General features: G+C 46.7%; 1 protein-coding gene across 1 annotated transcript; it reads right to left on the bottom strand.

The window, feature by feature from the left end:
* Window positions 1-4,664: 4,664 nt before the first annotated feature.
* LOC119317875 lies at window positions 4,665-5,632 on the bottom strand. The gene has a single exon (XM_037592375.1). It carries the CDS (start codon window positions 5,512-5,514, stop codon window positions 4,978-4,980), a length of 537 nt encoding a protein of 178 aa, XP_037448272.1. The 5' UTR covers window positions 5,515-5,632; the 3' UTR covers window positions 4,665-4,977.
* Window positions 5,633-16,230: the final 10,598 nt, after the last annotated feature.

Here is a 16,230-nt window from a genome sequence, read left to right as displayed (position 1 = left end):
GCGAGGGGCTCGGGGGAGCGTCCGGCGGCGAGGGGTGCGAAGATGGTGCCGTGAGAATCTGGGAGCCGGGGGAAGTAGGCGTCGAGCCGTCTTCTGCTTGGCGGTGGTGGCCGTCGACACTGGAGTGGGGAGGCAAAATCGAAAAAGGAAACGAAGAGGATAAGGAGGGGTGACACGGCGATTTTTCTGTTTTCTGGGGTCGTTTTTGCACACAAGACTCTCATTTCACACAAGGGTTTTGGGTAAGGTTTGCTAATTTTCAAGGATTTTTCTTCAGAAGTTTGCCATTTCAAAATAATATTATTGAGAAAAGGCACCAAAAATCCCTAAAACTGAATATTATTGTCGACGAAATCAAACTCAAAATACTCTTGTGAGGGTTTTTTTTGCAGCGTCTTCACGACTCTTTCCTCTCTTCCTTTTGGCGGCCACGCCGAGGGTTAGAGTAGTGGGGACCTGTCCTCTTCATTGTTTTTTCTAGTAGGTCGTGTTTTTTTTTAGATTTTGTTTCCATAGCGGCATCGGCTAGGTGGCGGCGACAACGTGGAACTGGAATAAGGTCTCTTCGGCCTTTGTCTATCTCAAGGGCGTTCAATTCAGCTTCAACGAAGGGCGTGTGACGGTAAGCTTTGCCAGATCTGTTGGTTCTCTTTGGATCTTGGCAGTTGATGTGTCTAAGACAGGAAATAGTTGGCTGATTATTCGGGTGAGACTTCGACCTCTTCATTTATTTTGTCCCACAACAATGTCCTGTTTTTATAACCCTTTGGATTGGCTGTGAAGGATTGTGGTCTATGCTGCGTGGAATGTTGCCCTAACCGAAATTCCTTCAGCAGCTACGAGATCTTATTGTTTGCAGCGAGTGGCTATTGTGATCTTCAAAGTCTTGTATGACAATGGAGTTTGCATGTGTCCATGTCGCTCATTGCATGTTTAGTGTATTTTTAAAGTTTCGACGGGCGACGAACAAGTGAAGGAAGAAGATGACCAGTATGATTTCTATGTAATTTTATTATTTTTACATATCGTATTGTGTCTCGTTCATTTGTATTGTCTACTATTTTTCTTGATAAATATCAAATATCAAACGCCCTTGGGCTTTTGAGTGGCATTTAAAAAACAAATATCATTAAATAAAACAAAGTTAACGGTACTATGTAAAGGCATCAAGACAAAAACAACCAGTAAAAAAATAAACTTACATAAAAGATCATATTGGTTGTATTTTTCATTCGATTGCACGCAGCCTGCTGGAGTTTGAAAAACATACTGGACCAATAGTAAGGGAAATGGACACTACAAACGCTTTGCCCATAACACGCTTTGAAGGAGGCAATAGCCAATCATCACTAGGAAATAAGATCTAGTAGCCATCGAAGAAACATTAGTTGGGGCATTATTTCACGCAATGCATGCTTGCAGTTCTTCACCATCAGTCCAGATGGGGAGAGAAATCAAGCCATGCCGCAAAATAACTCGAAAGAACATGTCAAAGTCGTCACACCAAAATTCAGCCAGCGGTTTTCATTGATTGACACGCCAGTTGGTAATATCTGAAAAGAGTCAACAAATCTGATGACACCTACATTCATAGGCCCTTCGCTTGGAACTGAGTAAGATGTCATTGAGGTAGGAAGGGACAGAAGAGACTTTATCCCAATGCACATCGCCGCCACCCCGTTGTTGATACACCAAGCTAACAGAAAATCTAAGAAAAACAAGAACACATTCGACCTTAAAAAATGAAAGGGAGAAGTCCCTACTCCTCTAGCGGCCAATGAACTGTTGGACGGGAAATAAGGGAGGAGGGAGGGCAGGCGGCGGCGTGGAGGAGACTTGCTGCCGGCTAGGGTATTTGCGATGGTTTGATTCTTTGCTTCTTTGATTTTGATGTAAAGGGGTTTCTAATGAATTTTGCAGGATTGCAACCCTTGATATACTTTTCTTAAATAGGTAGCTTGATTTTTGGGCGCCACCTAGTGACGGCGGTCAACCCTAAGCCCCGAAGTTTCTTTTATCGACAAAGTGTGGATTTTATTGGCTCAAAGTAAAGCATTAGGAGGATACAAACACAATGGGCACCCACCCGACCTAGCAGAGTTGAGATGCACAAGACAACACCAATGCACGCACACCCATGCATGAACAGTAAATTCATTAGAAAACATTTTCTTTACCTCAGATGGGTGAGGAGCTCGTGGCAAAAAGAAAAGGGAAAAAATGTCTCTGGGAGAAACTTTGAAAAGTTGCGTTGCTTAGGCCCTACTTTTTTTGTATGAGCTTCTCGAAATATCATTTGAGCTCTGTTGGAAAAGGCAATGCCTAGGAGACGCTTAGGCACGCCTAGGCGCTAGGCAATTGCCAAACGCCTTGCCTAGGGCATAAATGAAGGTCTAGGCAGGGTAAACAAGGAATTGCCTACCCAAGCAAGAAATCATGCCACATACTACACTGACATATCAAACGGGTTATATTCCAATGGCAGTAATTCACTTATTTATATGTCCTAAACTAATATCAACACCCATATAATAATCACATATATACTAGGAGTAAAAACAATATTACCGCCTAGGCCGTGCCTAGGGCGCTTAGGCACCGCCTAGGCACTAGGCGAAGGCCAACCGCCTTGCTTACGCCTACCGCTTTTTCAATTCTTGCATTTGAGCATGAAAATTTACACGCTCCTAGAAAACTCGACCATCTTGAATTAAAAAAATAGTTTTTTTTTTCTAATTTGTGTTGCTATTTCCAGAATTTACTGCTCATCGGGATATTTGAGCCTGGACTCAGATGTGGATTACCGGACACGGACAAGCTACAATAGACCAAAAAATGAAATAAAGAGAGAAGTGTCCAAAAAGACATAGTTTAGGGGTCAAATAGACCTATCTCACGTACCAACGACCTCCCTTTCTTTCATGTTATGTTGTAGCCCTATTTGGATAGTAAAATTTTATAGAAAATGCATTCACCAGCCAAGATCAACGTCGAATAAACTGCATCTGTCGATGGCATCTGGGGCATGACACATGAGTCATGCCACATTGCAGTCCTGTTTGCTGCCTTGTCAGGGATCCGATCAGGGTGTTTGCCTGCACGCACACATGGTTAATTAAACTGTTGCCAGAATGCTCTCACCGTTAATTTCTTTCAGCGCCAGTCTCTCGAGCCGTTGTTCCAATTCATGCTCTGCATCGGCTTATGTCCACTGAAATTTCAGTGCAATTTCTGCAGTTCCGTTCGATCCCTGCACCCTTGCACCCTGTTCAGCCCATCGTGTCCGCAAGTATTCGGCATCCAAATCGAAATCCCGCCACCTTCGGCTTACTCGAGATTGCCAGGTTTCTGGCTGCACTCGAGATTTTATAATGTTGTTATCTGACAGAAAGCTGTAAGTGGTGTGGAACAGTGCAAGTTATGTACGTTATCTGATTATCATATCATGATAGCCAGCACACTTAATCAGACAGCAAGAAGAGGTGACAACTGACAGCCCTCCACACACACACCCATACTGATGATTAAACAACCGGAGATGCCGACAATAATTCCAGCAGTTTGCTTTTGAGATGTGAGCTACTACTGCTAATGCTACTGGTCTACTAAATTATGTATTTGTGTGGAAATGATTAGTGTTCAACTACTAGGGATGAACATACTACCAGATGCCCACACAGCTGCTGCAATCATCCATCAACCAGATGCTGATACGGCAGTGCATCATCATTGTTTGTTTGTTTACACCATAGTTTTCAGTTGCTGCTGTTAGTTGTCATATCTGATGGTATGATACAGCTTATAACATATACTTTCTGTTGGAAAGCCAGGTTCGCCCCTTACAAAATCTGATGGCAGAGCACTCGGCACAGATCAGCATTGCAATACCCAACAAAGCCCTGAGACTAGGATTATTATTCCTCTGCATGATTGAAATGGACGGAGCACTGCATGAGCTCGTCACAGCCGTGGGTCGTGACAAAGTTAAGATGATGCTACATATATTCATACACCTGACCATGATTGATGAGCATGGCGTATGGTTTTCATATTTGTCAAAGATGGTCTACATACTCCAGGGAGGAATCCACTATGGGCTGATGATGGCTTCATTGCACAAACCATTCAAAGTTTGTAGGAGTACTTTGTGCTCCCAGTGCGACCTGTATCCACACGACAACCCAGGAGCATTCTATTCTGGTCCGGCCATGGATGGTTGGAGGTTAACATCAAGCAAGGCTGTCCGTCTGGAATTCGATACCGCGGTCCGTGATTCTCTCGAGAACGGCTCCCGCGATGAATTCACATCAATTCCCTCCACCATCCAATTCACAGCGAGGAGTAACAGCGATTGATGATCGTTCACATGTATCATGCTTGAGAAAAGTGGGGACATGCGTCCCAAGAGGCCAAGAACACCGCCGTCTCGTGCAAGACGTGCACGGTCGCGACAAGCATCTCTATCCTGGCTCTCGAACGCCTCCAGCCGGAGGTCACCCGTCGTTTCTTGGGTCGCAATCAGTCCCAGCTGGAGCACGCCAAGCGTTTAGAATTCGGCTCAGAATTCCTCTTCTTCTTACCAATCGCGCAAGTTTCCGGCCGGACACTCAACTTTTGTTTATGCAAAGCAAAACAATGGCGAAATTGCTGACGCGAGTGAAGAATTTCTCAGCCGTAATCGGGGACAAAACTTTGATAAGACGGATTAATAAGTATGACAACGAATGAACAATGGATTCTCTTCTTCGTTTTTCTTTGTACAGCGACGAAATATCAATCAATCATGGAAGCAGGAGAGGAGAGAAAGAACTGGAAGAAAGAAACGATCCCCATCGCAGCCGAACCATCCGAGAAAAGGCCACCGTCTTTTTGCCACGCTTTGAAAGTTTGAAGTTTGACCACCATCATCCATCGACCGGTACCTTTACTTTCCCTGTGGTGTTGTGTGATCCGGGGGGACGGGGGGCGGAGGGGAGGTCAGGCCCGCGGGGCGCCGTCGGCGGGCGGCGGGGGGAAGAGCGGCGGCGCGTCGCGGCCGCCGAGGTCCATGGAGGACTTGGCGGAGGCGGGCGGGGCGGCGAAGCGGGAGGAGAAGTCGCGGTAGCCGCCGGCGTGGTCGCCGCCGGCGTCGGGGGTGGCGCCGTGGCCCTCGTCGAAGTTGAGCGCGTAGCTGAGCGCGTCGTAGTTGAGCTTGCGGGCGCCGCCGAAGGCGTGGTGGTGCGGGCGGGGGCCGCGGCCGAAGCGCCGGATGAAGGTCTTCCAGCGCGGGCCCGCCGCCAGCTCCGACCACTCCCGCACCTTGAGCAGCGCGTCCACCGCACCCTGCCACCAGTGCTCCTCCTCCCCGCCCAGCGTCGCCGCCGCCGCCCCGCCGCCGGCGCGCTGGTGGGAGAGCGCGGAGGACGAGGAGGGCGCGGAGGAGGGCCAGCAGGGGAAGCAGCAGCACCGGCTGCCCCGGCGCGCGAAGAAGGCCGCCTCCGCCTCGTCTACACCGCCGCCGTGGTCGGCGTCCATCGCCTCGCCTCGCCTCGCCGCGGCCGTGGATCGTGGATGGAAGGAGGGAAGGAAACCCCTGCGCCGGCCGCCGAGCCGATGTGGTTGGGTCTGGTCTCTTCGGCCTGTCGTGCAGTTGCGCCGTGTCGTGGCAGCGGATGGCGTGCGGGCCTTTTATTGGGGGGCCGCCCGCCGCGGGCAGGCCGTGGGCGGGGTGGGGGAGTCAACGGTGGGCGCGGCCGGCTGACGTGGGCCGGAATCCGCGGGGCCCAACGTTCGCCAGAGTAGATCTTTTGTTACCAAGCTGACACGCTTCCTAATTCTTTTAAAAAAAAACTGACACGCTTACTGCTTTTCTCCCTCGTCTGGCAGCAGATCAGCGAAGAGGTTGCTCGTTGGCACTGTCCACTTGGAGTCGTGGTAAACATGACACGGTCCGATCAACAGGCTGTGGATCTTTTACTATTATTCTCCGGTGGTGGCGTTGGAGAAACATTCAGCTTCAGGCTGCTTCATGGTTGTTTCTGACGGCGATCGGCATAGTAGTGCGTTACTAGTCACATGAGATTCATTTCATCCCGTGCTTTTTTATCCAAAAAGATCACATTTATCTGTGCCTTTTGCTTTAGTGAATGATGAAGTGCGCCGGGTGGAGTCGGAAGGGATCGAAGCGACAGCGCGGACACCGGGGGACGAACAGGCCCGGCCCTAAGGGGGGGCAGGGGGGGCGGCCGCCCCGGGCCCCCAACGTCCAGGGGCCCCTCCCCAAGTGTGCAATAGCCTGCCTACAGGTTAGTAGGAAACTATGGGCCGTGACCCAGGCAAGTAACCAAGCATGGGACGCAGTCAATGGCAAACATAGCGATTCTTTCTTTCCTTGACGAAGCAATTCCAGATCCTACGCCGTTCTTTTCGCGATAATAAATACGGTAAAAACACCATGTTCCTTTTCTAGTAATGTCATTCCTAATTCTGATCGCTAATTCGCCGTCTCGTCGATGCCGATTTTTGTTTCCGGGGCCAGTTCAGTACTCAACACGCGAAGCCGCTTTGCTCTCTCGCCTTCAAGCACAGAACATGCAGATACACACATGGTTGATTTGCCGATTCGCCGATTGCTACAGCCAGATGCTCTTCGCTCAAGGCCCTACAACCAAAGCCGATTGGATCCATCCAAGGTAGTACGCTATATTATTACTGTTCCCCAATCTCTACTTCCTATATGTTTAGTACTTTCTATTACGTAATTTATCCTTCGGATATATGGTGCATAGCTGGCACCAATCAACCTTTGATTCCATTAGTGTGTGGATGACTTGATACAGTCAGAGATGTGCTCTTGATAAAATTTTCAAGAGTAATACTGGTGCTTCATTGAACTCAGATGGTGAATTACGATAGTTGTTGTGGAGGAAGAGGAACAAATTGATGGGAATGCTGAATGAGAACAAGAGGAAATGTTAACATCAATACCGGTGATAAAAATGTAAGTTCTTATGGGATTACAAACAGGTGCACATACACAATCAGCTAGTGTTGATGCACATCCAGTTTTGCGGTTTTTTAACTAAAGATTATGAAATTCGCTTTCTCAGATGGTGCAATGTATACTATTGTGTTTTTCTAGCACACGAGGGAAGTCAATTTTTATCCTAATGCTTCTATAATCTATAGCTTATCATCTTATTTACAGTAAAGTTAAAATTATTGAAGAACTATTTGAGATCAACGATGACTCAAGAGATTTTTAATGGTTTGCTAACATTATGCATCAGCACGAATTTACTGGAAGAGATTGATGTCGACCCCTTCATAAGTGACTTTGCATTGAAGACTGTCATAATTTTTAAAAGGTAACATGTATAATTATTTTATATATTAGCAATATATATGTATGTTATATGTATATTGTTTGGATGCATTTAAGCGTTTATTCGTAAAATTTCATATGAATACATAGTCATTATTATTACGATATTGTTTATACTAAGGGCCCGAGTTTTAGTTTCGCCCCGGGCCCCAAAATCTCAGGACCGGCCCTGGGGACGAAGCTGGCCGGGACACATCGGGCGCTCTGTCCTGCGGGTGACGGGGAGCGGGAGATCTTGCTGCTGCCGGTCGTGCGAAGCGGTTGCGAGCGGCGTGCCATTTGCGCCGCGAACGGCCCGCGGATTCGCCGGCACGAGGTTTTGCTTACTCGCAGCTGCATGGACTCTGGCACTGTATGATTAAGGAATTGATTTTGCTGACAGGCAGCATGATCATTGCACTGCTGGCGGCTGACTGTGCATGTACTGTACGTGAGCAGGTTTTGACGGGAGACGATAATGGCGCTTGTTCGTGTTCAGGCCAAATAGCTGTCTATCTTTCTGCTGTCAGTTCGTTGTATAATACGCTTAAGGGAACGCTTAATTATGTAGACCAGCGTGGGTCTATCTTTTTTCGAGTCCAGGCCAAGCAGCAGCCTGGATCTGGATTCCTTGTGGCCGCAGCTCCAGGCATACCACAGCGAATTGGGCTGTGTCTTCGTCTATCCGTTCAGGTATCAGTTTGATCATGGCTGTCGATTCTTCTTTTCAGAATGATGATGATCAGGATTCACTTTTGTCTCAGATAACTTTTGTCTCAAATATGTAGAGAGGAATGGAGAAAGGACCGCTATTGACCGCCCCACCCCAAAGGATAAGAAAGAAAGCAGATGGACCTGATCGAGCGTGCGTGTTTGGATACGATCGACCGATCGATCACAAATGGGCCACAGCAAGCCATGGAGTAGCCATCGTACCGTCCTAATCTCAGGCATATAACAGCATCTCCAGCCATACATACCAAACACGACACCGTATAAATCTGCCGCGGACGCGTCCGTACATAGTGACTGGTTAATCTTCAACTCGGTCCACAGTCGTTTATCTCATATCTGAAAACACTAATTTATGCTCCCTCCATTTCATAATATAGTGCACTCGTGCTTTTTGAGATTTAAATTTAATAATAAATTTAACTAACATGGATGACTGCGGCGAGAGCAAAAATTATACCATTGAATTCGTATTCAAAAGAAGTTTTCAATGGTACGGATTCGTATTCAAAAGAAATTTTCAATGGTATGAATTCGTATTCAGAAGAAGTTTTCAATGGTATAATTTTTGCTACCGCCGCAATCACCCATGCTGGTTAAATTTATGGTTAAGTTTAAATCTTGAAAAGTGTGGATGCACTACATTATGGAAAGGAGGAAGTACTAGGCAAACAACGTGAAAGCTATTATGATAGGTGATCAATGAAATACACAAACGGACATACAAATCCACATAATCCGAACATTAGACAAAAAAGCACCACACTTCAGTCCAGAAACATAGTTCTAAACTAAAATTACTAAAAAACCAAAATAAAGATGGAGAGGGCCGAGCTTCTTCACCACTTTCTTGCCGGCCTTTGCCCTCACGGTCATTGGCACAGTTGTAGCCGGCTGTGTAGGATTCGGAGCTAGGAGGTCATTAGAGCCGTCGGTGACGTTGGAAGAGGACGAAGAGTCGATGTAGTCGGCCATCCTCCAGATGGCGCGATTCTTGAAGGAAATATACCCTAGAGGCAATAATAAAGTTGTTATTTTATATTTCCTTATATCATGATAAAGTTTATTATTCATACTAGAATTGTATTAACCAGAAACTTGATACATGTGGATCCATAAACAAAACACGGTGTCCCTAGTAAGCCTCTACTAGACTAGCTTGTTAATCAAATATGGTTAAGTTTCCTAACCATAGACATGTGTTGTAATTTGATGAATGGGATCACATCATTAGGAGAATGATGTGATGGACAAGACCCATCCGTTAGCTTAGCATAATGATCGTTATGTTTTATTGCTATTGCTTTCTTTATGTCAAATACATATTCCTTTGACTATGAGATTATGCAACTCCCGAATACCGGAAGAATTCCTTGTGTGTTATCAAACGTCACAACATAACTGGGTGATTATAAAGATGCTCTATAGGTATCTCCGAAGGTGTTTGTTGGGTTGGCATAGATCAAGATTAGGATTTGTCACTCTGAGTATCGGAGAGGTATCTCTGGGCCCTCTCGGTAATGCACATCATGATAAGCCTTGCAAGCAATGTAATTAATGAGTTACTTACAGGATGATGCATTACGGAACGAGTAAAGAGACTTGCCAGTAATGAGATTGAACTAGGTATGAAGATACCGACGACCGAATCTCGGGCAAGTAACATACCGATGACAAAGGGAATAACGTATGTTGTCATTACGGTTTGACCGATAAAGATCTTCGTAGAATATGTAGGAACCAATATGAGCATCCAGGTTCTGCTGTTAGTTATTGACCGGAGAAGTGTCTCGGTCATGTCTACATAGTCCTCGAACCCGTAGGGTCTGCACGCTTAACGTTTGATGACGATTTTGTATTATATGAGTTATGTGATTTGGTGACCGAATGTTGTTTGGAGTCCTGGATGAGACCACAGACATGACGAGGAGTCTCGAAATGGTCGAGAGGTAAAAATTCATATATAGGACGATAATATTCGGACACCGGAAGTGTTCTGGGGGTACCGGGTATGTATTGGATCACCGGAAGGGGTTCCGGGCAACCCCTGGCAAACTATATGGGCCTAATGGGCCAAGAGGGGAAACACACAAGCCACTAAGGGGCTGGTGTGCCCCCCCCTATGAGTTGGCCAAATTGGAGAAAGAAAGGGGAAGAAGGAAAGAAAAAAGGGAATATGATTCCCCCTTCCCCCTCTTCCCTTCCTACTCCGAATAGGAATAGGAAAGGGGGGAGGCCGAATTGGGAGGGCCCCAAGTAGGATTTCTCCTACTTGGGGCGCGCCCTTGGCTACCTCTCCTCCCCTCCAACCTATATATATGTGGGGGGGGGGGCACCGCTAGAACACACAACAAACATTGTTAGCTGTGTGTGGCGCCCCCCTCCATAGTTTACGCCTCCGGTCATATTGTCGTAGTGGTTAGGCGAAGCCCTGCGCGGATCACATCACCATCACCGTCACCACGCTGTCGTGGTCTTGAAACTCTCTCTCGACACTTTGCTGGATCAAGAATTTGAGGGATGTCATCGAGCTGAATGTGTGGAGAACTCGAGGTGCCGTACGTTCGGTGCTTGATCGGTTGGATCGCGAAGACGTTCGACTACATCAACCGCGTTAAGCTAATGCTTCTGCTTTCGGTCTACGAGGGTACGTGGACACTCTCCCCCTCTCATTGCTATGCATCTCCTAGATATATCTTGCGTGATCATAGGAAATTTTTGAAATTCCATGCTACGTTCCCCAACAGTGGCATCCGGGCTAGGTCTATGCGTAGATGATATACACGAGTAGAACACAAAGAGTTGTGGACGATCATAGTCATACTGCTTACCACCAACATCATATTTTGATTCAGCGGTATTGTTGGATGAAGCGGCCCGGACCAACCTTACATGACCACGTTCATGAGACCGGTTCCACCGATAGACATGCAACTTGTTTTGCATAAAGGTGGCTGGCGGGTGTCTGTTTCTCCAACTTTAGTTGAATCGAATTTTACTACGGCCGGTCCTTGTTGAAGGTTAAAACAGCACCTTTGACGAAAAATCGTTGTGGTTTTGATGCGTAGGTAAGAACGGTTCTTACTAGAAGCCCGTAGCAGTCACGTAAAACTTACAACAACAAAGTAGAGGACGTCTAACTTGTTTTTGCAGGGCATGTTGTGATGTGATATGGTCAAGACATGATGAGATATACGTTGTTGTATGAGATGGTCATGTTTTGTAAAAGTTATCGGCAACTGGCAGGAGCCATATGGTTTTCGCTTTATTGTATGAAATGCAATCGCCATGTAATTGCTTTACTTTATCACTATGCGTTAGTGATAGTTGTAGGAGCAATAGTTGGCGAGACGACAATGACGCTACGATGGAGATCAAGGTGTCAAGACCGTGACGATGGAGATCATGAAGGTGCTTTGGAGATGGAGATCAAAGGCACAAGATGATGATGGCCATATCATGTCACATATTCTGATTGCATGTGATGTTTATCTTTTATGTGTCTTATTTTTCTTAGTACGGCGGTAGCATTATAAGATGATCCCTCACTAAAATTTCAAGGTATAAGTGTTCTCCCTGAGAATGTACCATTGCGACAGTTCGTCGTGCCGAGACACCATGTGGTGATCGGCTGTGATAAGCTCTACATTCACATACAACGGGTGCAAGACAGTTCTGCACGTGCGAAATACTCGGGTTAAACTTGACGAGCCTAGCATGTACAGACATGTCCTCGGAACACTAGATACCGAAATGTCAAACGTGAATCATATAGTAGATATGATCAACATAGAGATGTTCACCATTGAAGACTACACCATCTCACATGATGATCGGACATGGTTTAGTTGATATGGATCACGTGATCATTTAGATGACTTGAGGGATGTCTATCTAAGTGGGAGCTCTTAATTAATATGATTAATTAAACTTAATTTATCATGAACTTAGGCCTGATGGTATTTGCATATCTATGTTGTAGATCAATAGCTCGCGTATAGCTCCCATGTTTTATTTTTGATATGTTCCTAGAGAAAACTAAGTTGAAACATGATAGTAGCAACTATGCGGACTGGGTTCATGATCTGAAGATTATCCTCATTGCTGCACAGAAGAATTATGTTCGTGATGCACCGCTAGGTGACAGACCTATTGCAGGAGCAGATGCAAACATGATGAACGTTTGACAAGCTCGGTATGATGAATACTTGATAGTTTAGTGCACCATGCTTTACGGCTTACTGATGACCCACAAGTATAGGGGATCAATTGTAGATCTTTTCGATAAGTAAGAGTGTCGAACCCAACGAGGAGCAGAAGGAAATGACAAGTGGTTTTCAGCAAGGTAATGTCTGCAAGTGCTGAAATTGTAAGTAGCGGAGTAGTTTGATAGCAAGATAATTTGTAACGAGCAAGTAATGATAGTAGTAGAAAAAATGCAGCAAGGTATACCAATCCTTTTTAGGCAAAGGACAGGCCAAAATGGTCTCTTATGATAAGCAAAGTGTTCTTGAGGATACATGGGAATTTCATCTAGTCACTTTCATCATATTGGTTCGATTTGTGTTCGTTACTTTGATAATTTGATATGTGGGTGGACCGGTGCTTAGGTGTTGTTCTTACTTGAACAAACCTCCTACTTATGATTAACCCTCCCGCAAGCATCCACAACTACGAGAAAAGTATTAAGAATAAATTCTAGCCATAGCATTAAACTTTTGGATCCAATCGGCCCCTTACGGAATAGCGCATAAACTGGAGTTTAATCTTCTGTCACTCTCGCAACCCATCATATAATTGCTACTCCATAATGCATTCCCTTAGGCCCAAATACGGTGAAGTGTCATGTAGTCGACGTTCACATGACACCACTAAGGTAATCACAACATACATACTATCAAAATATCAAACACATATCAAGTTCACATGATTACTTGCAACATGATTTCTCCTGTGACCTCAAGAACAAAAGTAACTACTCACAAATGATAATCATGCTCAAGATCAGAGGGGTATTAAATAGCATATTGGATCTGAACATATAATCTTCCACCAAATAAACCATATAGAAATCAACTATAAGATGTAATCAACACTACTAGTCACCCACAAGCACCAATCTATAGTTCCGGTAACAAGATTGAACACAAGAGATGAACTAGGGTTTGAGATGAGATGGTGTTGTTGAAGATGTTGATGGATATTGCCCTCCCCAAGATTTGAGATTTGTTGGTGATGATGATGACGATGATTTCCCCCTCCGACAGGGAAGTTCCCCCGGTGGAATTGCTCCGCCGGAGGGCAAAAGTGCTCCAGCCCAAGTTCTGCCTCGAGACGGCGACGCTCCATCCCGAAAGTCCTCTCTCTATTTTTTTCTAGGTCAAAATGACCTATATACCAGAAGATGGGCACCGGAGGTGGTCCTGGGTGAGCACAACCCGCCAGGGCGCGCCTGGGCTCCCTGGCGTGCCCAGGTGGGTTGTGGCCACCTGGTGGGCCCCTCTGGTAGTTATTGATGTCGCTTGAAGCTACGTCGGTTTTTTCCCCAAAGAGGAAGGGATGATGCAGCACAACGGCGGTAGGTATTTCCCTCAAATATGAAACCAAGGTTATCAAACCAGTAGGAGAACCAAGCAACACAACGTAATCAACCGCTGCACACAAATAACAACCACTCGCAATCCGACGTGTTAAAGAGATTGTCAATCCCTTTCGGGTAACGACGCTTGTCGGTGTCAAAACCGGCGGATCTCGGGTAGGGGGTCCCGAACTGTGCGTCTAAGGCGAATGGTAACAGGAGGCAGGGGACACAATGTTTTACCCAGGTTCGGGCCCTCTTGATGGAGGTAAAACCCTACGTCCTGCTTGATTGATATTGATGATATAGGTAGTACAAGAGTAGATCTACCATGAGATCGGAGAGGCTAAACCCTAGAAGCTAGCCTATGGTATGATTGTATGTTGTCCTACGGACTAAAACCCTCCGGTTTATATAGACACCAGAGAGGTTAGGGTTACACAAGGTTGGTTACAAAGGAGGAGATACACATATCTGTATTGCCTAGCTTGCCTTCCACACCGAGTTCCATCCGGACACGAGACGAAGTCTTCAATCTTGTATCTTCATAGTCTAACAGTCCGACCAATGGATATAGTCCAGCTATCCGGAGACCCCCTAATCCAGGACTCCCTCAGTAGCCCCCGAACCAGGCTTTCAATGACGACGAGTCCGGTGCGCGGTATTGTCTTCGGCATTGCAAGGCAGGTTCTTCTCCAATTTCCAAGTGTTTGTAAATAGTATCTGGCCCCATAAATGTTGATCCTCTTGGCTTCTGCGCCCAATAAGGGCAATTTCTCATGCATTGAATGAATACGAGGCGCCATGGCGTTTTTACATTCACCCCCTGTTGGTGTCAAAACCGGCGGATCTCGGGTAGGGGGTCCCGAACTGTGCGTCTAGGCCGGATGGTAACAGGAGGCAGGGGACACAATGTTTTACACAGGTTCGGGCCCTCTTGATGGAGGTAAAACCCTACGTCCTGCTTGATTAATATTGATGATATGGGTAGTACAAGAGTAGATCTACCACGAGATCAGAGAGGCTAAATCCTAGAAGCTAGCCTATGGTATGATTGTTGTTCGTCCTACGGACTAAAACTCTCCGGTTTATATAGACACCGGAGAGGGCTAGGATTACACAGAGTCGGTTACAATGGTAGGAGATCTACATATCCGTATCGCCGAGCTTGCCTTCCACGCCAAGGAAAGTCCCTTCCGGACACGGGACGAAGTCTTCGATCTTGTATCTTCATAGTCTGGGAGTCCGGCCGAAGGTATAGTCCGGCCATCCAGACACCCCCTAATCCAGGACTCCCTCAGTAGCCCCTGAACCAGGCTTCAAGGACGACGAGTCCGGCGCGCAGATTGTCTTCGGCATTGCAAGGCGGGTTCCTCCTCCAAGTACTTCATAGAAGATTTTTAACACAAAGGTAGTGTCCGGCTCTGCAAAATAAGTTTCCACATATTGCCATAGAGAGAATAATATTTACACAAATCTAATCTGCTGACGTATTCCGTAGCGTGACATCACACCACGGCCAAGTCTTTATTCAAATCGTTTTACTGTCCCACCTCAGCGCGTTTAGCGAGGCGGTTTCCTTGACACGTCTTGTTAAAGCAGAGATCGTGTCCCCTTATTCCGGGATTCTCATCAATACAGGTGTGGGTAACCCAACCGCGCCATTGACTACGGCGCTTGGGAGATAAGCGAGTTTTACCAGGCTGGTGGGGGCGCATAGTCGCGTCCGCCCATATAAGGGGATAAGGATCCACCTTTTCATCCACGCCTTCTTCCTCCTTTGCCTATCCATTTCCGCGCACTCGAGCTCCAGCGCCCAAGTCCGCACACCCCACCTCAACCTTCTCCAGCCATGTCCGGAGCGGGAGGCAAGTGGATGGTCTCCTCCGTCACGGAGGGTGAGGGAGTCCTGGATTAGGGGGTGTCCGGATAGCCGGACTATACCTTCGGCCGGACTCCTGGACTATGAAGATACAAGATTGAAGACTTCGTCCCGTGTCCGGAAGGGACTTTCCTTGGTGTGGAAGGCAAGCTTGGCGATACGGATATGTAGATCTCCTACCATTGTAACCGACTCTCTGTAACCCTAGCCCTCTCCGGTGTCTATATAAACCGGAGAGTTTTAGTCCGTAGGACGAACAACAATCATACCATAGGCTAGCTTCTAGGGTTTAGCCTCTCTGATCTCGTGGTAGATCTACTCTTGTACTACCCATATCATCAATATTAATCAAGCAGGACGTAGGGTTTTACCTCCATCAAGAGGGCCCGAACCTGGGTAAAACATCGTGTCCCCTGCCTCCTGTTACCATCCGGCCTAGACGCACAGTTCGGGACCCCCTACCCGAGATCCGCCGGTTTTGACACCGACATTGGTGCTTTCATTGAGAGTTCCTATGTGCCGTCACCATTAGGAAGGATGCCTCATCCCGTCTTTAAAGACGGCACCGTTGCTAAGGGAGCTTTGGCTGTCGGCCAGACTCTCAGGCTAGGTGGTTTCCCTATGACCACCCGTTCGGCTGCTGCACCGACAATGACCTCTCGGGTCATCGAAAGCAATCTTCACGTCAGCTTGGAA

Source organism: Triticum dicoccoides, chromosome 6A (assembly GCF_002162155.2).
Source record: "Triticum dicoccoides isolate Atlit2015 ecotype Zavitan chromosome 6A, WEW_v2.0, whole genome shotgun sequence".
In the NCBI taxonomy this organism is placed as follows: Eukaryota; Viridiplantae; Streptophyta; class Magnoliopsida; order Poales; family Poaceae; genus Triticum; species Triticum dicoccoides.
This window is presented reverse-complemented; position numbering and strand designations above follow the sequence as displayed.

Bases quoted from the DNA above. Each gene is read 5' to 3' on its own strand.
- LOC119317875 (XM_037592375.1), bottom strand. From the start codon at position 5,514: ATGGACGCCGACCACGGCGGCGGTGTAGACGAGGCGGAGGCGGCCTTC.